The sequence below is a fragment of the Erythrolamprus reginae genome, chromosome 2, assembly GCF_031021105.1.
Source record: "Erythrolamprus reginae isolate rEryReg1 chromosome 2, rEryReg1.hap1, whole genome shotgun sequence".
Lineage (NCBI taxonomy): Eukaryota > Metazoa > Chordata > Lepidosauria > Squamata > Dipsadidae > Erythrolamprus > Erythrolamprus reginae.
In genome coordinates, this window is record NC_091951.1 from 17,484,672 (window position 1) to 17,506,277 (window position 21,606).

At 39.3% G+C, this 21,606-nt stretch overlaps 1 protein-coding gene across 1 annotated transcript; it reads left to right on the forward strand.

Annotated features, from left to right (window-relative positions):
* Positions 1-886: 886 nt before the first annotated feature.
* On the forward strand, positions 887-16,072 carry LOC139159202 (vomeronasal type-2 receptor 26-like). The gene is made up of 9 exons (XM_070736553.1): positions 887-973; positions 1,721-1,963; positions 2,283-2,441; positions 5,170-5,382; positions 6,265-6,391; positions 11,986-12,068; positions 12,115-12,379; positions 12,678-12,779; positions 15,168-16,072. Exons 1-9 carry the CDS (start codon positions 887-889, stop codon positions 16,070-16,072), a joined length of 2,184 nt encoding a protein of 727 aa, XP_070592654.1.
* Positions 16,073-21,606: the final 5,534 nt, after the last annotated feature.

A 21,606-nucleotide genomic window follows, 5' to 3' on the forward strand; every position in this document is an offset into this window, starting at 1 on the left:
CAATGCCTGGGGAGGGCAAAACTGCTTCCCCCGCCTCCTGGAGGCCCACTGGAGGCTGGAAATTCTCTGTTTCCCAACTTCTGATGGGCCCAGTAGTCTCGTGTTTTGCCTTCCTCAAGCTCAAAAGGCTTCCCTGGGCTGAGGGAGTTTTAAAACACCCTCCCTCACCCCCTGGTGGCTCTCTGGAAGCCAAAAAATGCCCTCCTGGAGCCTCTATGCAAGTAAAAATCAGTTGGCTGGTGCACACAAGCATATTGGAGCTGAGCAAGGGCAATGGCTCGTGTGCCAGAATATATGACTCGCGTGCCACCTGTGGCACCTGTGCCATAAGTTCACCACCACTGCCCTACACCATTCTGGAAAAATGGCAGTCCAGTCTTCCTTTGAAAGTCTCAAATATTGGAGCCCTCACAACAGAAAGCAAGGATCACAGCCACTTCTGATCAGTGCCCCCTAGGGTATAGCTATGATTTTTCACTATGCTTTTCTCCAGTTTCTCTGCACATGGAGGCCCAGAAGTAGTTCAGAATCCCCACAGGAGATGTTGCTTTTTAAAGTAACTATTAAACTCCTGGTCTGTGAGATCTTGCCTGGTATTCCTCCAGTGATTGCCTTTGATGTAAACATCAGACTGAAGCAACTCGAAAGGGATCTTGCATCAGAAAGGATAAATGTCTCAGGTCACACTCCATGTTGCACAAATGATGGGACATTCAGGGACTGTACTTCTTGAATGTACCTTTTCTTTCTTTCATTTCCAGGTTAAGTTCGGTTATCTCCCTCTCAGTCAAGAAAGTCAGTCTCATTTCCATCTTGTGAGAATGCTTTGAATTCTTCGAACTCTTTTGTTCTTCCTTGGAAATAGGAAGAGGATTGATTCAGCCCCATGAATTATGGACCTCCTCCTTCTGTTTCTGCTTCTGCTGATATCCCAGCCAGTCTATGGGAAGCTGAAAATGAAGTGCCTGTTGAGGTTGGAGAAGCAGAAGGGGAAAAAACTACAGAGCTATTACAAGCCAGGAGACTACTTCATTAGTATAGTCTCCATTGCCACAATGATATCTGATACAACACTGTCTTTCAACACAGCTCCTTATTTTCAGCCTTTCTCGTAAGTCATTCAATGGGATGGAGTTACATTCCCTCCATTTCCAGTCTTCTTTTCTTTCAGTTACTCCATATAGGATAGGTATATGGTAGGACCTGTTTTAATATCTTGAATCATTTGAATTTCCATGGCTTTTCTCTTATGTCTTCTTTTAAGAGATCCAAATCCAAAGTCAGGGCAACCCCCCCCCCCCTCCAAGTCTTGTACAATCCTGAGTTAATCATAACTAGGTTATTAAAAAGTTTCTGGTTGCCTCTGCTCGATGCATTTCCTTACTTTTATAACCATTCGTTGATATTCAATGCTTGATTCAAGTAATAATAGAGGATGGCTTGTTTTTAGAATTGCTTTTCTGGGTCAGTTATGTTAAATCCTCTTTGCTGATTATTCCATTTTAATGATTGAATAATTTTGAATCTTGGCCATTGCACAAATTAAAAAGTAGCACTACTACAAATAATGATATATTTGTGAATAACAGATATTTATCCCACCTTCCCAACCTTCATAAAAATTAAACAGTGGAGGTTTTTTTACAGTATTACAGTTACTAATCCAAAAAGAATCCTACGCTTCATTTTTGCCATTCAACAAGTCAACATAAATTCTCAGCTTTTGTACAATCTGACACTGGGCTACAACATCCATGACAACTATTCAAACACCCGTGGCACTTCAGATGCCTTGCTAGACATGCTCTCAACTGGAGAGGCCAATGTTCCCAACTACAGCTGTGGCAAGAAGGACAACCTGATGGCTGTTCTTGATGGATCTCTTGATGAAATCTCAATTCAGATATCAACATTCGTAGGCACCTACAAAGTCCCACAGGTTATTTGTGTATTTCTCTATCTGGTAAAGTGAGAAGGGTGGTGATGGGTGGATAACAGAGTCAATGAGGAGGAGTATCTTAGACCCCAGATGGGACATATATTTATATTCAAACTTGCTAATATTCTAGGGTTAAGAACCATAAACTATTCTAATATGTCGATAAGAACCACATTGGCTGTCTTAAAAGCTTACATTTTGGATTTCTTTGGAGAGGGGCGGCATACAAATCTACTAAATTATTATTATTATTATTATTATTATTATTATTATTATTATTATTACTATTATTATTATTTCATCTGATCTAAATATAATACACCATTCTTTATTGTGTCTTCAGATCAGTTATGGAATTGTTTCAGAGGTTCTGAGTGATAAAAGTCAAATTCCCTTTTTCCATCACATGCTCCCCAAAAATGGGATCCAGTACTTAGGAATTGTCCAACTTCTCCTCCATTTCCGATGGACTTTGATTGGTCTCTTTTCAACAGACACAGAGGTGGGAGAGAATTTCATGAGAACTTTCACTCCTATGCTTCTCAAAAATGGGATTTGTGTTGTTATCTCACATCAATTCTCAATGACTAGAGCTATAGAACCTCTCAGAATGCCATTTCTAAGTGGCGAAAAGTCAATGTCTTCGTACACTCTTTAGAAATTTTCTCCCTTGTGGATAGAGTTCAGCAGATCCATTTAACAATTTTGGTTATAGCATAAATTTAGATAAGTGGGAATCAATTTGGACCAAGAACTATAAATTAACAAAATCTACAGCTTATAAGGAAAACATATACAAAATGTATTATAGGTGGCACCTTCCACCGGCAACATTAGCCAAAATGTATAAAGGAACAAGCCCAAAATGTTGGAGGTGCAAAAAAATGGGGACATATTACCACATTTGGTGGACCTGCTCAAAAATGAAAAAATTCTGGAACAAAATGCAGAATTGGATAGAAGAGATCTTACAAATGAAGATAAATAAAAAACCTGAAGCCTTTCTCCTGGGAATTATAGATCAAAAAATTGAAAAAAACAAACACTACTTATTAATTCATATATTGACAGCAATTAGAATAACGATAGCTCAAAATTGGAAGCAACCCGAACCACCTGAAGACGATTTGATAATTAAAAAAATATTAGACTGTGCTGAATTTGACGCACTAACAATTAAATTAAAAAACAAAGAGGATTCCGAACACGATAAAACCTGGATACATCTTTATAACTGGTTTAAGAAAAGAAATAAAATTCAAAAGAAAAAATCAAATTAACAATACTTTATATCCTTTTCATTACATAGAAAAAAAATACAAAAGACATATATACAAAAAACCTTTTTATAAAAAAAGATCTGTATGACATTAAAGAAATTGAATATGAATAAAAGAAGGCGGATAAGAAAGAATTAAATGATTTAAAAAACAGTGACAACCTACAAGAGAAAATGGTATACGCTGAGGACACAACATGTTTCACCAGAAAATAATTTAAAATCAAAAATCATTCAAAACCTACCTCCTGAAGGGAATACAAGTACAAATATTATAAAATATGCTAAGTGAATAGTTATTGTTATTAATGTACTTAAATAAGCAATTAGATCTTTTTTTTAAGAATATTTTTGTTTGTTTGTTTGTCATGTTTGTTTGTTCGTGTATTTGTTACGCGTTGATTTAGCCTTGTATTAATATAAAACATATATTGTATGTAAATGTGTATATATTTGTAATAAAAAATTTAAAAAAAAAATAAAAAAAAAATTGAAGGTTTGCCAGGACCCATTGAAGGGAAAGTCTGGATCACTACAACAGTTGAGAAACTGACAATGACAAGACATACACTTTACAAATATATCCATAGTATTTGGGCCTTTTCTTTTCAAAAAAGAAAATGGCTAAACGATGATGCTCTTCAACCCAATCTTTTTTTGGATTCCAAATTTGAAGACAAGTCTTTTCGCTGTTCTTTTTCAAGACATGTCTTTTCTGTCAAGGGCCGGAGACGATGTACCCAGATAGCACCATTGGACATGCCAGAGAAAAAGAACAGAATTCAGATAAAAAATGAACACCGTTTTTTAAGTTTTGTTAAGACTTTGGCCCATGCCTTGAATGTTGCATATTCCTCAATAGCTAGAAGGAGAAAGATGGAGGAGAAAGTGAAATTGGGAACTCAAGGGCTAGAGCCAAGGCAGGTATGGGTTCCTAACTAGGATTCATCAAACCTACCATGTTTTTGGAGTATGAGATGCACTAGAGTATAAGACACACCTTGGTTTGGGGGGAGGAAAATAGGGGGAAAATCTACCAACCAGGTATTCCTCTGGCTAGCATCCTTAGTCTGATCAGCTTCAGCACATTATTTTATTCCCTGGTAAGGGCTGGAAAAAACCTCTTCAGAGTAGCAATGAAAAAATCCTGCAAGACGTGAAGATCATTACTATGTCAGTAGGGCTGGGGGAAAAACATTTTTTTAAAACCCTACATTCGGAGTATAAGACACACCCAAATTTTCAGTCTCTTTTCGGGGGAGGAAAAGTGTGTCTTATACTCCCAAAATATTGTAGTTCCTATTTAGAAAAATTTTTAAAGGCTATGTAGGGGAACCATTTCAACTTACTTGTTCTTCGAATCACCAATCTGGCCAAGCTGAAGCCAGATTTAGTTCACAGGATTATATTCCAAAGAGCAGGCATTATGACAGTTATATTTTGATATTAAACACTGCTATTATAAAAATTATTTAAAATGTATACATTATGGATTTGTAATTAGCATGATAGAATTTTATATTCCTAAATTTCAGCTAAACCTGCAAGCATTTAGTCTAACCCTTCCTCATTGCAGGAATAAAATTTAAGCTTTTCAGACTGATGGCTGTTCAATCTTTGCATTTAGGTGTGGTGGCACAGTGGTTACAATGTAAGTATTGCTGCCAGGAGTTTGATTCTGACCAGCTCAAGGTTGACTCAACCTTCCATCCTTCCAAGGTTGGTTAAATGGAGAGCCAGATTGTTGGGGGCAATATGCTGATACTATAAACCATTTAGAGAGGGCTGTAAAAGCACTGTGAAGTAGTATAAAGTTTAAGTGCTAATAGTATTTAGGCAAATAGTGAAGGGAGGACTGAACATCTCTTGTTCACTGGCTGAGCTTTAAAATTGTTCCCTCTTTTAGGATGTTTCAAATTGCTTTCAAAATTCCTGGATATTTCAATTCTAGTTCCATCCTTTTCTGGAGAAGAATGAATTTTGCAATTTTTCCCGGGAGAAAATATACTTGGACCGAAGTGGAAACGTAGCAGCAGATCTGAATATCATAAGCTGGTTGCTTTTCTCCAAGAAGGATCCCATCAAAGAGCAACTGGGGAGTTTTGAAACACAGAGGCTAATTACCAATCAAGATGCTCTTTTACGGCTAAAGTTGCTGAACAAGGTGATTGGAAATACTGAAAACTTTTCTGAGCAGGCTCAGATATTTTTAAAGAGCCCATGTCTGACCAGAGTTATTTATACCTCTGTTTCACCACTGGAATAGACCTCCTACTGACAGGAAGGTGATCCAAGGTGTTAAGTCAAAATGGAAACATAATGACTTGTCCAATTTTATTTTTATTTATTTATTTATTTTTATTTATTCATTTGTCCAATACACAAATACATAGGAAGAAAAATAGACATGTAGTAATATATATAAGGGTAAAAGTGAACTTAGAGGAGAGGATATATGAAAGAAAGAGAATATATATGATAAGTGAGAGAAAGGAAATATGAGATAATGCCTTAAACTAGAAAAATGAAGGATTAAATGTTAACTTTGGCCCCCATCCCAAAAGTCCTTTTGACAATTTAAATTATGAGGATCAGTTTGTAATGAATTGCTACTTAGCCCCTGAATGCAATTGCTTATCTTGATTGTCATCTACATTAAGTCTTCCATTGAAACAAAGAATTCTCCAAATTTAAGTCATAAATAAATGTGGGTGTGTCTTTCCATGTCATCTAATAGTAGTTTTAATTTTGGTAGATAGTGGAGGGCTGGGATTTTTGAAGTGCTATATTTCTTGGGGGCTCAAGGAGTTGGACAAAAGTAGCGACTAACAACAAAAGTGTAATTCTTCAATAGAAAGCACCTTGTCTTGAATACCTAACTGGGTTTTAGAAATATCCCATTCCCACACATGGCTCAAATTCATGTCCCATGTGCTGGCATACTCTTTTTGAGTAACATGTTCTCATGATTTCACCTCACTAATTTTAATCAACTTAAATACAAATTTGGCAGTAATTTTTGGAATTGATTTTTTTCCCTGCTTAGTCTCTGCCACAGTCCAAATGTGTGGATAATTGTCACCCTGGATTTGTAAAACGGACTCAGAAGGAAGAACCAATCTGCTGCTATGATTGTATTCGTTGTCCAGAGGGGACCATCTCAACACAGGAAGGTGAGTGACGCCAGAGGAAAAGGCATTGGATTCAACCCAAACTTCAACCAAACCAAAATGCATGTTAAAAGACATATGCAAACGTGACTATTTTATTCTTCATTTCTATTTTGAATGTGTTCAATTTATTCCATAAATAAGGAATAAGGAATAAAGTATAAAATCTTGAAGAATAAGGCAGGAAGAGACGGAAGAAATTAGTGGATTGTGCAAGATGAATTTTGTTAAAGGAAGTATTTTTTCTACTTGTCAGCTTGGAAGTTTCCCTCTGTGTTTACTATCTAAATTGTTGAAAACTTGAAGATTGGTTTCAGGTCAATGAGTTTTGCTCTTCCTAATCAATTTTATCTTACAGGCAAAAAACAAACAAACAAAAACCACCCCCCAAACCGACTCAGTCAATCAGTCAGTCAGTCAGTCAGTCAGTCAGTCACTCACTCACTCACTCACTCACTCACTCAGTCATTCAATATTTATTAAAACCACATAACAGAATGATCTACGTGGGAGGAGTTTTAGGGTTCAAAGAAGAAGAAAAAACAAAAGACTTAATATTGAAATTTACAGAAAACCTACATACAGTGGTCAATATTTACATTTTGATTTTCACTATCCTTGAAGCACAGAATAGGAGTTATCAGACCCCTACAGCACCATGCTGAAGGTTTCCCTACCAGCAAAGAGGGAAGAAAAACCTAAAACACATCAAGGAAACCCTCAGCACATGTAGCTATCTGAACTGGGCCTTCATCAAATCCAAAAAGAGACCCAGCAGGAGCTCCTCCATAATAGGCAAGGAAGAGAGGAACAAAGAAAGCAACATTGTCAATCCATAAGTTGCAGGAATATATGAAGAGCTCAAGAGGATTTTCAATCAACTCAATATAGCCGCCCCGAGTCTTCGGAGAGGGGCGGCATACAAATCTAAATAATAAATAATAATAAATAAAATATATCCACACTTTAAACCAGTGGTGCGATCCAATTTTTTTTACTACCGGTTCTGTGGGCGTAGCAAGGGGAAAATATTGCAAATTCTCCATTTCCACCCTGTTGTGGTTCAGCCTGAGTCAGATGAAAGACCAGCTGAGTCTCTGCTGGCTCCATGCCCGGGGGAGGATGAGAGCAGAGAGGAAAGTGACGAGGAAGAAAGGCATGGGAGCCCTGGGGAGGGGCGCTCTCAAGCCAGTAGCTTGGATTCTCTGGAGTCTCTGGAGTCATTGGATGACGAAGCACAAGCTATCATTAGTATGCGACAGAGACGCATAGATCAAAGGAGGAATCAATTGAAGAAATATTATCAGCGTTGAATGAGGAACACCAGGGGGTTGGGTGTGGTCCTCATTAGCAGGGAAGGGTTTATAAGGCAGGCAAACTCTTTCGGCAGCGTGGAGTATTATCAGAGTGGAGTTGCTGTTATCTGCATTGTCTCTCAGCATTTCTGTTCCTGGCTTGTGGCCCAGCAGTCTTGAAGACCCGTGGGGGGTGTATGTCTGTTATCTCAACAGCCTTGTCTTGGCATTAAGGATCCTGTGTTTCTGTATGAACAATTGCCTTCATGTATCTATTTGGAGTTCCAGTGTTTTCCTGATTTGTAAGGACATTTTCTGTTGGCTTCTTTTCTCTTTACCATTATAAAACTGTGTTTGGATTCTACTGCTGTGTCTGGCTTATCTTTTTGGGTTGGTCATAGCTTCCGGAGTGACCCAGACAGAACACACCCCACTCTGGGGCCAGACGGAGGTGGTATTTGCCAATTTTCCAAACTACTCAAAATTTCCACTACAGTTCTCCAGAACATGTCAGAATCTACTGAATTTCACCCTGGCTTTAAACCCAAAAATACACTAAGTCAGAAGAGTCAGTTTTCCAAGTAGTGCACCTTAGACCCATAAGAGGCCATGTTGGAGGCTTCAGAGTTCAAATATATTCAATTTATTAGATTAGATTTGTATGCCGCCCCTCTCTGAAGACATATACAGTGCTACCTCTACTTAATTCGTTCCGTGACTAGGTTCTTAAGTAGAAAAGTTTGTAAGTAGAGGTTAGGTCCCACAGAGTTGGTCTCCTCCGGGTCCCATCAACTAAACAATGTTGTTTTGCGGGACCCAGGGGAAGAGCCTTCTCTGTGGTGACTCTGACCCTCTGGAATCAGCTCCCTCCAGAGATTAGAACTGCCCCACCCTTCTTAAAACTCCTTAAAACCCACCTCTGTCATCAAGCATGGGGGAACTGAAACATCTCCCCCTGCCTATGTAGTTTTTTGTGTATGATATGATGGTATGTATGTTTTCATATATTGGGGTTTCTTGTTTTTTAGACTTTTTAAATGTATTATTGTTATTTTAGATTCTAACTATTAGATTTGTCATTATATATTGTTTTTATCATTGCTGTAAGCCGCCCCAGTCTACAGAGAGGGGCGGCATACAAATCTAATAAATAATAATAATAATAATAATAATAGTAATAATTTTTCCCATAGGAATCAATGTAAAAGCAAATAATGCATGCAAACCCATTAGGAAAGAAATAAAAGCTCAGAATTTGGGTGGGAGGAGGAGGAAGAAGAAGAGGAGGAGGACAGTCGCTGCCAAGAGTGAAGGGAGCATTTCTTTCTCTGGGCGCTGGTGGAGGTTTATTATGCCTGGGCACTTGGAGATATATGGAAATGGCCCTGGGCACTTGGAGAGAGAATAAACCTCCACCAGCGTCCAGAGAAAGAAATGCTCCCTTCACTCTGGGTGGGACTGTCCTCCTCCTCTTCAATGCAGTGAGACATGTGCAGACCTGTAGTTTGCAGAAATAAAATAATCACTTCACAAATGCATGCCACAACATAGAAGAACAAACTTATCAGGATAAGATTCAGCAATCCATCTGCAATTGGATAATAAAGGCCACTCTTTTCAAGACAGTAAATTCAGATATACATGCATGTCTTAGGGACATTGCCACCATGTGGATCCTGAAAAGGCTGCCTTTTTTCTTTAATCTCTTGCCCTATTGAACACCCTCCCCATTGAAACCCAACAGCCCCAGCCCATCATCTGGAAGTTCCCCTTGCCAGCATTGTGTTAAATTGATTTCAACAAGGTGGTTGTATATATTGTGTCTTTAAAAAAAAATAGCTGTAATTTGTGTACTGGTTTAAGATGGGCAACCAGAAACTAATTACAGTGGTACCTCTACTTAATAACTTAATTTGTTCCGTACCAGATTCTTAAGTAGAAAAGTTTGTAAGTAGAAGCAATTTTCCCATAGGAATCAATGTAAAAGCAAATAATGCATGCAAACCCATTAGGAAAGAAATAAAAGCTTGGAATTTGGGTGGGAGGAGGAGGAGGAAGAAGAGGAGGAGGAAGACAGTCGCTGTCGAAGGAAGAAGGTCACTCAATCAATATCATCAATATCAACTTTATTTGATTAGTCAATCGACCATATCAAAGCGAGGAAAAGGACCACATCGGTCGTCATAAAACTGTGACTGGTTAAAATACAATAAAATTGGCTAAAATAGAGGGAATTTGAACAAATAATAAGTTAAAATGCAATATAATATGCTAAGATTGAGTAGTAAAACATGAGAAGGAAGAAGGTGAGGTGAGAGGAATAAAAAAAATCCAAAACTTTAAGGCTTAAATAAAAGGGGGGACTCTGAGGTGGCAAGGAGGAGCACACACCTCCCATACACCTGGCGTGAGGCTGCCTCCCATACACTGCGCCAGAGAGAGAAACCCAAGTGGGCGAGAGGGGGAAATCTCCCAATCCTTTGACCGAAAGGTGGCTGCTGCTGCTACCTGCTTCATTTTCTTTCCCATGCTGAAGGGCTCCCCTCTTGCTTGCTTGCTTTGTAGCTGGTGCCTTTCCTTCACTGTGGTGACTCCTTGGTTTGGCTGAAGCCAAGTTGATCTGGCCAGAGTGAAGCACCCCCTTTTGCCTTTCCATATCCAGACATTCTGAGAGGCAACCTCGTGCTGGATGTATGGGAAGCAGCGCGAGGGAGTCACCACAAGCAAAGTGGTTTATTCCCTCTCCAAGTGCCCAGAGAAAGGAAAACATTCCGTTTGCTCTGGACTGCCCAGAGCAAAGGGACCATTTCTTTTCTCTGGGCACTGGCAGAGGTTTATTCCTTCTTGTTAGTACATGGTACATACTGTTATTTGGGATTGCCATGTTTGTTAAACTGCCTATTGAAGTTTAATCATTTACAGTTGTAATATCACTTTAAAGACTTTCACTGACTAGCCATAAGAGGGCGCCAGTACTCTCTCCTGTCGATGATGCTGCATTGCTCATTCACCTTTTGCCTTTACCTTGAAGGGGGAGTGTATTTTGCTTAGGGCTTACTATGTGCGGGTTGCTGATTATTTCTGCTTTATGTATATATGTAAATAATACTTATTCAGCATACTAGTATTCTGAGCAGGGTCAGGTTACAAGCGGTGTGCCACAAGGGTCTGTTCTGGGTCCTATTCTTTTTAATATGTTTGTGAGTGACATAGGGGAAGGTTTGGTAGGGAAGGTTTGCCTATTTGCCGATGACTCTAAAGTGTGCAATAGGGTTGATATTCCTGGAGGCGTCTGTAATATGGTAAATGATTTAGCTTTACTAGATAAATGGTCAAAGCAATGGAAACTGCAATTTAATGTTTCCAAATGTAAAATAATGCACTTGGGGAAAAGGAATCCTCAATCTGAGTATTGTATTGGCAGTTCTGTGTTAGCAAATACTTCAGAAGAAAAGGATTTAGGGGTAGTGATTTCTGACAGTCTCAAAATGGGTGAGCAGTGCAGTCAGGCGGTAGGGAAAGCAAGTAGGATGCTTGGCTGCATAGCTAGAGGTATAACAAGCAGGAAGAGGGAGATTGTGATCCCGCTTTATAGAGCACTGGTGAGACCCCATTTGGAATACTGTGTTCAGTTCTGGAGACCTCACCTACAAAAAGATATTGACAAAATTGAACGGGTCCAAAGACGGGCTACAAGAATGGTGGAAGGTCTTAAGCATAAAACATATCAGGAAAGACTTAATGAACTCAATCTGTATAGTCTAGAGGACAGAAGGAAAAGGGGGGACATGATCGAAACATTTAAATATATTAAAGGGTTAAATAAGGTTCAGGAGGGAAGTGTTTTTAATAGGAAAGTGAACACAAGAACAAGGGGACACAATCTGAAGTTAGTTGGGGGAAAGATCAAAAGCAACATGAGAAAATATTATTTTACTGAAAGAGTAGTAGATCCTTGGAACAAACTTCCAGCAGACGTGGTAGATAAATCCACAGTAACTGAATTTAAACATGCCTGGGATAAACATATATCCATCCTAAGATAAAATACAGAAAATAGTATAAGGGCAGACTAGATGGACCAGGAGGTCTTTTTCTGCTGTCAGACTTCTATGTTTCTATGTTTCTATGTTTCTAAGTCTGTGTCATTACTGGCTGTATCACACATCCACGCTCTTCCTTAATCTCTGCTCAGCATATGTCTAATGTCATGTAGCCTAGCTGCACCGAGACATACCAACATTGGTTATGGGTCCAGTGGCAGAGTTAATTGTGGTTTGTTAATGTGTGGTTTACTTGCAGACCAGCAATTAACTCACATTCGTGGTGAGAGCTCAGCTGCCAAGTGTTGGGACATTTTGCAAAAGAAATATGTGCAGGACAGGGTTGGAGCACATATACAATTGTCCAAAGATGAACTTACTTTGACAGATTACAGGGCGATTGCTGGAAGAAGAGAATTTTCGCAGAGACCGTTTGCAGTTTAAAGAAGAAAAACCTCAGCAGAAAAAGACTTTTATGGCTAAAAACATTTCTGTTAGAACTTGCTACATTTGTAAACAAAAAGGACATATTGCAAAGTTTTGTCAACGGAAGGAAGAACCTGGTGATATCTTTGTGACTACCAGGAATGTTAAGCAAGCCAGGAATGTTAAGAGTGGTTTGTGGGTTGCTGATAGTGGGTCCATAGATCCCTGTAAGCTGAGTTATGCACCATAGCGCGCTTAGCTGCAGCTGTCAGCACGTGTTTTTTTAACCCTGCCCAGGAGCCAATCGCCTACCTTTTGCAAAAGCCTACCTTTGGCGATTGGCTCCTGGTTCAAAAACTGAAAGACACAGCTAAGTGCGCCATGGCTAAGTGCGGTTGGGGGGGGCTTGAGCCGTCCCCTTAACGCCGCTTCGCCTCGCCGAGTGTCCTGGGAGCGGTTGAGCCATCCCCTTAACGTCGCTTCACCTCGCCGTGCCGAGTGTCCTTATTTTTTTTAACCTTTAAGGGGTTAAAACCATCAAGTACTGCATTCCTAGAAAGGGGAGAGAACAGGAGGATCACCGAGTATCTTCTGGGCTCTTCCGAGAGTCGCAGCAGCAGCTGGTGGGTGAGTTGAGGACGGGTCGGAGGAGAGGCTGGGAGCAAGAAAGGCTGCTTGATTTCCTCTGCAGCAAGGAAGCAGAGAAGCAACCAGAATATAGAAAAATACATTGGCGGTCCTATAGTCCAACCCCCTCCTCGAGCATGAGAACTTAGAGCCGGCGAAGGTTTTTCTTATTTTAAATGTTCTGGGCTGGCTGGCAGGGGGATGGGGAGCGCGCGCACCCGACATTGAAAATCACCTTCGCCTGCCTCCGCTGTGAGAAGAACGGAGAGAGAAGGAGAGAGAGTGAGAGAAACAGACAGAGCAAGATAGAGAGAAAGTGAGAATAAGAGAGAGAGAAAGAGGTGGGAGAGAAAGAGAGATAGCAAGAGAGAGGAAAGAAAAGAGTGAGAGAGGAAGAAAGAAAGAAAGAGAGAGAGATGAGAGAGGAAGGAAGGGAGTGAGAGAGAGGAAGAAAGAGAGAGAGAGATGAGAGAGGAAGGGAGTGAGAGAGAGGAAGAAAGAAAGAGAGAGAGATGAGCGAGGAAGGAAGAGTGTGAGAGAGAGGAAGAAAGAGAGAGAGATGAGAGAGGAAGGAAGAGAGAGAGAGAGAGAGAGAGAAAGAAAGAGAGAGAGAGAGCAAGAAAGAAAGAAAGAGAGGGAGAGATGAGAGAGGAAGGAAGAGAGAAAAAAGAGAAATGAGAACATGATTGAGGCAGGAAATGACAGAAAAGAGAGAGAAACAGAGAGAGAAGTGACTCTTGATTTAAAGCATATGGTAAAAGCACTTAAATAATAACAGAACAAAAACCCCGAGTCCTCACCTGTTTTTATTAATAGTTTTGCTGGTAGTTTTAGTTTTAATAGTAATGGATTTTTTTTTAAATTGCTAGGTTCTTTTAATAAAAAAAGAAGGGATTTTTTTCCTTATTTATTTATTTATTTATTTATTTATTTATTTTTACTTCTATGCCGCCCAGTTCCGAAGGGACTGCTGCTCAGACACTATACCTTTCCGCCCACACCGAAAAAAAATTAGAGGGAACACTGAATGGGTTGACATACTGTTTAATCAATGATAAGAAATGTTTTGACAAGCTAAATGCCAGTAGGGAAGGTACTGAAAATCTTGCTGACAATTTCACCAAGGCGCAGGGGGCTAAACCACATATTGATAATTGTACCAGGTATAACCTGAAGCCTTAATTACAACTGTGTTTAACAATTGTTAACCCCAAGGGAGGAGATTGTTAGTACATGGTACATACTGTTATTTGGGATTGCCATGTCTGTTAAATTGCCTATTGTAGTTTATACATTTACAGTTGTAATATCACTTTAAGTACTTTGACTGACTAGCCATAAGAGGGCGCCAGTACTCTCTCCTGTCGATGACGCTGGATTGCTCATTCACCTTTTGCCTTTACCTTGAGGGGGGAGTGTATTTTACTTAGGGCTTGTTGATTATTTCTGCTTTTTAAAAAATATATTTGTATTGATTTTTAACAAAGTTAATATACACACAATATAAAACAGTGCATAGTGAAAAAAATTGCCCACCACCCCGATAAACATACCCCACCACCATATCAGGGATGTTTCTTATATAAACCAGTATAAGCCAAGAGCAAAATATCTAATTACATATTATAGAATGATTTCAATTTATTTCTTGTAGCTTGGTCTCAGATTCTACTCATCATATATCTTCTTACTTTGTCCCACTATCCCATCAGTTGTTTCAATTCAGTTTCATTATCCAAATTTATCCTTTTATCCATCATTTCAAATTGAATATGGTCCACCCTGTACCTATACCAATTTTGCATTGTCCATTTTGTCGCATCCTTCCAACCCAAAACTATTACCGCCTGAGCGCTTTCTATTGCTGCTTGTTTTATTTCTTTGAATTCTCCCATCACATTGCTTTTAACTAATACTGTCATTTCCTTTGTGATTATCCATTGTATATCTAATATTCTATTTATATCCTCTTGCACTTTTTGCCACAATTCCTGCACTATGGCATTCCCAAATCATATGCATAAACACTCCTTTATCTTGACAGCCGTGCCAACAATTACCTCTAACCTTCTGCTGAAAGTGTGCGAGTTGAACATAATATTTTCCTTCTCATTTCCCTAATTCTTGTATTCTTAGTTTTCCTTATATTTTCTACTATATTTTCCATCTCTTGTACCTCTACGTGTATCTCATTTTGCCACCATTTAGTCAAGATTATTTCTGCTTTATGTATATATGTAAATAATACTTATTCAGCATACTAAGTCTGTGTCATTACTGGCTGTCAATTACTATGTTTTTTTTGTCTCACACAATCATCTAAGGAAGGTCTTTGTTGGAATGTGAAAGGAGAAACTATAAAAATAATATTACTTACTGTTTTCCCAGATACTGAAAAATGCACCAAGTGTCCAGATGATGAATATTCAACTGATGACAGAATCCAATGTATCTCCAAAAGAATAACCTTCCTGTCCTATGAAGAACATTTGGGCATCATCCTGGTCTCCTTTGCTGTACTCTTGTTTCTAACAACAGGCTTGGTTTTATCCATATTCCTTAAATACCTAGAAACCCCCATTGTCAAAGCTAACAACCGTGACCTGTCCTACATCCTCCTGGTTTCCCTCTTGCTCTGCTTTTTGTCCGCCTTTTTATTCATTGGCCAACCAAGGAAAGCCACCTGCCTTCTCCGACAAACAATGTTCAGCATAATCTTCTCAGTAGCTGTGTCTTGTGTGTTAGCCAAAACAATCATGGTAGTGCTGGCCTTCCTGGCCACGAAACCAGGGAACAGGGTGAGGAGATGGTTGGGGAAGAGCTTGGCCAACTCCATCATCCTTTCTGGTTCTGCTGGAAAAATTGTAATTTGTGCAATCTGGCTGGGAGTTTCTCCTCCATTTCCTGACTCTGACATGCATTCCCAGTATGGAGAGATCATCCTTCAATGCAATGAAGGCTCTGTCACCATGTTTTACGTTGTTCTCAGCTACATGGGTTTCCTTGCTGCCATTTGTTTCACAGTGGCTTTCCTGGCCAGGAACCTGCCTGGGGCTTTTAATGAAGCCAAACTGATCAGCTTCAGCATGTTAGTCTTCTGTAGTGTCTGGATCTCCTTCCTGCCCACCTACTTGAGCACCAAAGGGAAATACATGGTGGCCGTGCAGGTTTTCTCCCTGTTGGCTTCTGGTGCTGGGCTACTGGGCTGCATCTTCTTCCCCAAGTGCTACATTATTATCCTGAGACCAGATCTAAATACTAAGGGACATTTAATGATAAAAGTTGGTATCTGATCATCAAGTGGTTTCTCAGACTCATAACATTTATCTTTGTTGTTGTTGTTGTTGTTGTTATTATTATTATTATTATTATTTAGATTTGTATGATAACCTTCTCTGAAGACTCAGGGCAGCTCACAGAATACAAAAACAGTACAACAACAATTATTTAATTATTTATTGCAGTTATTATTGAGTTTGTATGCTCGTTTTGAAAATTAAGGAATATTTGAAATCAAAAGAAATTAACATACAAAGAATGTAAGGCTAATTTTGGATAATCATAAAAGTGCAAAATTAATTAATTAATTAATTAGCTAATTACATTGTCATGAAACTTGTGAAGGACATGATAAGAAATGGGATAGTTATATTAACATAATGCATCTGCTGAGGAGACAAGACTTCCCAGAATGGGATGAGGGGCAGGAATACAATATCATCCATCTCCAGTCCACAATGTAGTCCTTTCAGCAGTTCTGAGAAGGATCCTCACCCATTTGCACTACTTAGGTGGCCCCATGGACACAGATAAACTTCCAAGTAGCCTCAATGACTCTGTAAAAGAATCCAAGTGACTAGCTGTCTGCAATGAGTATAAATCCTTCCATTCTCCACTATCCAGTCAGAGTTGAAGAAGCTTCTTGGATTAGAAGTGAAAGGTCCTCAAAGAAAAACAATACTTACCTCTTGAAAAAAAGTACCTTTGGGACATATCAGAGGATAGCAGAACCATTCCATAGATTGACACAAGTCTACAGAAATACAATATCATCAATACAAATGTGCACTTCAACTGTAGTCTGAAAGGATGATGCAATTGAACAAAACAAAACAAAGAGTGAGTAGATAGGCCTTCATTGCAAGGGGTGGAACTTCCAATTCACTGAGGACATGACTTTACGTCAAATTTTGGATATTATGGGCATCAAATAAAATACCATTTTTTATTCCTTAAGCCTTAAGATCTGGTTCTATAGATAGCTTCAGATCCCAATGATGGTGCATCACAATGGAGATGATTAATGAACTAAGAGGCAATCCCACCTCTCCATTCACACATTGAGCTCCTTCCCTCCCCATCATTTAACTATAATTCCATTTTTATTGTAATTTCAATTTTCACTTTTTAAGAAATATTTTTCTTTTATGATTTTAATCTTTTTAATGGTGTAAGCTGCCTAGAGTTGTTTCAAAAAAATATGTGTGGCAACTAACTTAAACAATGAATGAATGAACAAGCAAATATTTGAAACAAGTTTACCGGTCAGTGGGTGAGATTCTCTCCAGTCAATTTAAAAAGAAGGGCCACATCTTTCTTTTCAATTTTGTAAAATCTTTATTTTTTTTGCAATATTTTGTAATATACATCAAAGAGGTGATTTTAGAGTTGTTTTTGGAAAACTTTATAAATGCTTTGTGAAATTGATTTAACAACTATGATGTTAATTACAAAGAATCTCTGGTGTGGGAAAAACATGTCTTGTTTGCTAATAAATTGAAAAACAAAACCTAGAAAGTTGATTACCAGAACACAATATGATTACTTTAGAGGAATCGTGTGATTTATGGGCTGGTAAAGTGCTTGAACTTTTTAATACTGTACTTTGACCAGAAATTACTAGCGAAGGCAAACAAATCCTTTTGGAGATAACTGAAATTATCTGATTACCTCTACAGACTGAAATACAAACAGATTTTTTGTAGTTATTTCATGGAAAATACAAGTGGACTTAATGATAATGAGAATTTCTATAAGAAAAAAAACATGATAGATGAAAACAGTAAAAAGATTTATCTATCTATCTATCTATCTATCTATCTACCTACCTACCTACCTACTTGATTGTTTTGCAATGTGTGTTCTGAGTCTGCTTTCAGCTTTTATGGCTGGGTTACATTTGAGGGCTGGTTTCCAGATGTCTGGTAGGCAGGAGGTATCATCCCGCTTGTTCATATTTTGGGGATCCCGCTTGTTCCTATTTTGGCGATGTTTTTCTATCTCGATCTCAGAACACACATTGCAAAACAATCAAGTAGCCTGCAAGCTCCAACTACTCAGGATATCACGCCTAATCAACAACCTTTAACTAATCAGCATACCTCAGCTACATCCCAGATGTTACCACACTGAATCACTAGGAAGTTTCTACACAGCAGACAATTGCTGAGCCATCAAACCACACCCAGCCACCAGTATTTATAGAAGGAAGGCAGCTCAGGTCTTGCTGTGTTCGCCCTAGAACAAGGACAGAAACACCAGCCTGAAGATGACGAGTGGGACCTCATCGAAACGTCGCCAGAAATTTCCAAATCCTACATGGGAAGAAACCTGAATATACCAAGACCATCATATATATATATATATATATATATATATATATATATATATATATATATATGTGTGTGTGTGTGTGTGTGTGTGTGTGTGTGTGTGTGTGTGTGTGTGTATCAAATGTTTTTAGCTGAAATTTTAAAATTAAGGGAGACTAGGATGTTACCATTTTGGCCTTGTTCTGGCCTCATCAGCTAGCCACACCCTTCCTTACTGGGATTCGATCTGGCAGCTTCTGCCTTGTAAGGCAGAGAATTAGCAGTTAAGCCACCAGGTCTGATCCCTCTAGCTCTGTACCAGGGAGGGGCTATATGTTTTTTATGTCGGATCACCCTGGTATATTGAAGGAATGTCACAGCTCCTTTTTGCCTCTAGGCCCAACCCAGGACCATTTCAAGGCAGTTCATTTATTCATAGCCGACAACTATATTCTGTATGTATCAAATGTTTTTAGCTGAAATTTTAAAATCCCAGTAAGGAAGGGTGTGGCTAGTTAATGAGGCCAGAACAAGGCCGAAATGGTACCATCCTAGTCTCCCTTAATTTTAAAATTTCAGCTAAAAACATTTGATACATACAGAATATAGTTGTCAGCTATGAATAAATTAACTGCCTTGAAATGGTCCTGGGTTGGGCCTAGAGGCAAAAAGGAGCTGTGACATTCCTTCAATATACCAGGGTGATCCGACATTAAAAAAAATGTTATTATGTCTTGGTGCAGCTCTGTGTGAAACCTTCGACATACAATCAGCAGAGTTGTTGCAGTGGTGTAGATAATGAGGGTTAGCCAGTTAAAGACTCAGACTTAGTATTAACAATATTATTATTTACAAATATACAACAATATTAACCGCACACAGCAAAAAATAATACAGCTCACAAGCAAAGATATCTCAAAATAACTCCCCCCACAGGGAATGGTGCTGGCGCCCTTTTATGGCCAACCCATCAAAGTTCTTAAAGATACAGTCTTTATTTTGATAGACCAACATTGTTAGTTTACTATAGGGCAACCCCAAGGTAGGTTATGTACCATATACTAACAAAAAATAAATACATAAATATAGCATATTAAAAAATGAATTTAAAACTAGGCTAATTTAAATTCTAAAACCTATTACATGCACGAAAACCAATTTAACCTAAAAACCTATGTCTTAAAACCTTTCAATCACATTTATCCATATCTCAGTCATAGCATAGGCCGGGACAGAATATCTATGTATGACAACCCCAAGCCTTCCAGAAAAGATGTGTCTTCAGTGTCTTCCGAAAGGCCGGGACTTGGGAGGGTGCGAGCCGTGCGAATCTTGGGGAGGAGTTGATTCCCTGTGTCTTACATGAACGCTGAATGTAAAGGAACACATTTACACAATAATACAGTTAGCCAATTATCTATTTCCAGACCCTTTGTCTCAAATATCATCCCAAAATTGATATTTTTAGAAATAAAATGAAAGTGGTGGCGGCAGGCAGGTGGGCAAGGAACCAGAGAGCAGATGGGCTGTGTGCATCACTCTAGGTGAGGCCAAAGCAGGCAAGGGGAGCTAAGGAGTGGGTGGGAGGGGTGGGGCAGAGTATGGTGAGCCAGTGGTGCAATCGGCCAGTTCATGAAACTGGGCAAAAAGTTAACAAATGATTCAGCCAAACCTGTGCGAACTGGATGATGGATCTAATGGAAGAGTAAATTAAAAAACGGTCTTATTCTTAACATTAGGCAGCGTTCAAGGTTACAGATTTCTTCCTTAGCATTAGAAAACAAGCAGAACTATAATTAAACTAGTTAATATTATCAGAAGGGCAACTGATCAAATTCGCAGACGACACCAAGCTGGCGGGGTAGCCAATACCCTAGAAGACAGGCTCAAATTACAGAAAGACCTAGACAGACTAACACAGTGGGCCCACACCAACAAAATGATGTTTAACATCGACAAGAGCAAAGTCTTTCACCTAGGCAGAAAAAACCCTGGACACACATACAACCTGGGAGAAACCCCTCTTAGCAGTAGCGACTGCGAAAGAGACCTCGGAGTCTTGGTGGACAATCAACTAAACATGAGCCAACAATGTGCAGCAGCAGCTAAAAAAGCCAACACAATCCTAAGCTGCATCAACAGGGGAATACACTCCAAGACCAGGGAAGTCTTAATACCACTCTACTACGCCCTGGTCCGATCACACCTGGAGTACTGTATTCAGTTCTGGTCACCACACTTCAAAAGAGACATTGAAACTCTGGAGAAGATGCAAAAAAGAGCAACCAAGTGGATTAAGAGATTGGAAACCAAGACTTATGAAGAGAGACTGAGGGAACTGGGCATGGATAGCCTAGAGAAAAGGAGGGCCAGAGCGGACATGATAGCAGTCTACAAGTATACGAGGGGATGTCACAGAGAGGAGGGGATCACTTTATTCTCCAGGGCACCAGAGGGCCGGACGAGGAACAACGGCTGGAAGCTGACCAAGGAGAGACTCAACATGGAGATAAGGAGGAACTTCCTGACAGTCAGAGCGATCAACCAATGGAACAACCTACCAGCGGACGTTGTGAACTCCAACACTCTGGACATTTTTAAGAGAAGATTGAACTGCCACTTGACTGGTGTATTATAGGGTTCCTGCTTAGGCAGGGGGTTGAACTCGATGGCCTTCATGGTCCCTTTCAACTCTAACATTAAATAAATAAATAAATAAATAAATAAATAAATAAATAAATAATGCTTTCAACCTAATGTGGCACCAAACTGTTTAGTTCTGGGTGACCTTCGTCAGGAGTTTTTGGAGACAAGAGAGTAGGCTGAAATTTCCTGAGTGTCGAACTGTCTTCCTTCAGCATCACATTCTAGACATGTGCAGAAAGGAAGAATCACAACCACTTCAGACCAATGCCCTCTAAGGGTATGTCTATGATTTTTCACTACGCTTTTCTACAGCTTCTCCCATGCATATGGAGGCCCTGAAGTAGTTCAGGATCCCCAGAGGAAAGTTTCTTCTTACAGTAATTATTAAAATCCTCGTCTGTGAGCTTTCTCCTGATATTTCTCCAGTGATCGCCTTTGATGTAAACATCAGACTGAAGCTACTTGAAAGGGATCTTGCATCAGAAAATGATAAATGTCTCAAGTCGCACTCTGTGTTGCACAAATTTTGGGGACATTTAGGGACTATGCTTCTTGAATGTACCTTTCCTCTCTCTCCTTTCCAGTGAAGT

Excerpts from the sequence above, each read along its gene's own strand:
- LOC139159202 (XM_070736553.1), top strand. The coding sequence starts at position 887 with ATGAATTATGGACCTCCTCCTTCTGTTTCTGCTTCTGCTGATATCCCA. Across the intron at positions 2,442-5,169 it reads TCTTTTCAACAGACACAGAG|TTCCATCCTTTTCTGGAGAA; the intron begins GTGGGAGAGAAT and ends TTTCAATTCTAG. Across the intron at positions 6,392-11,985 it reads GACCATCTCAACACAGGAAG|ACCAGCAATTAACTCACATT; the intron begins GTGAGTGACGCC and ends GTTTACTTGCAG.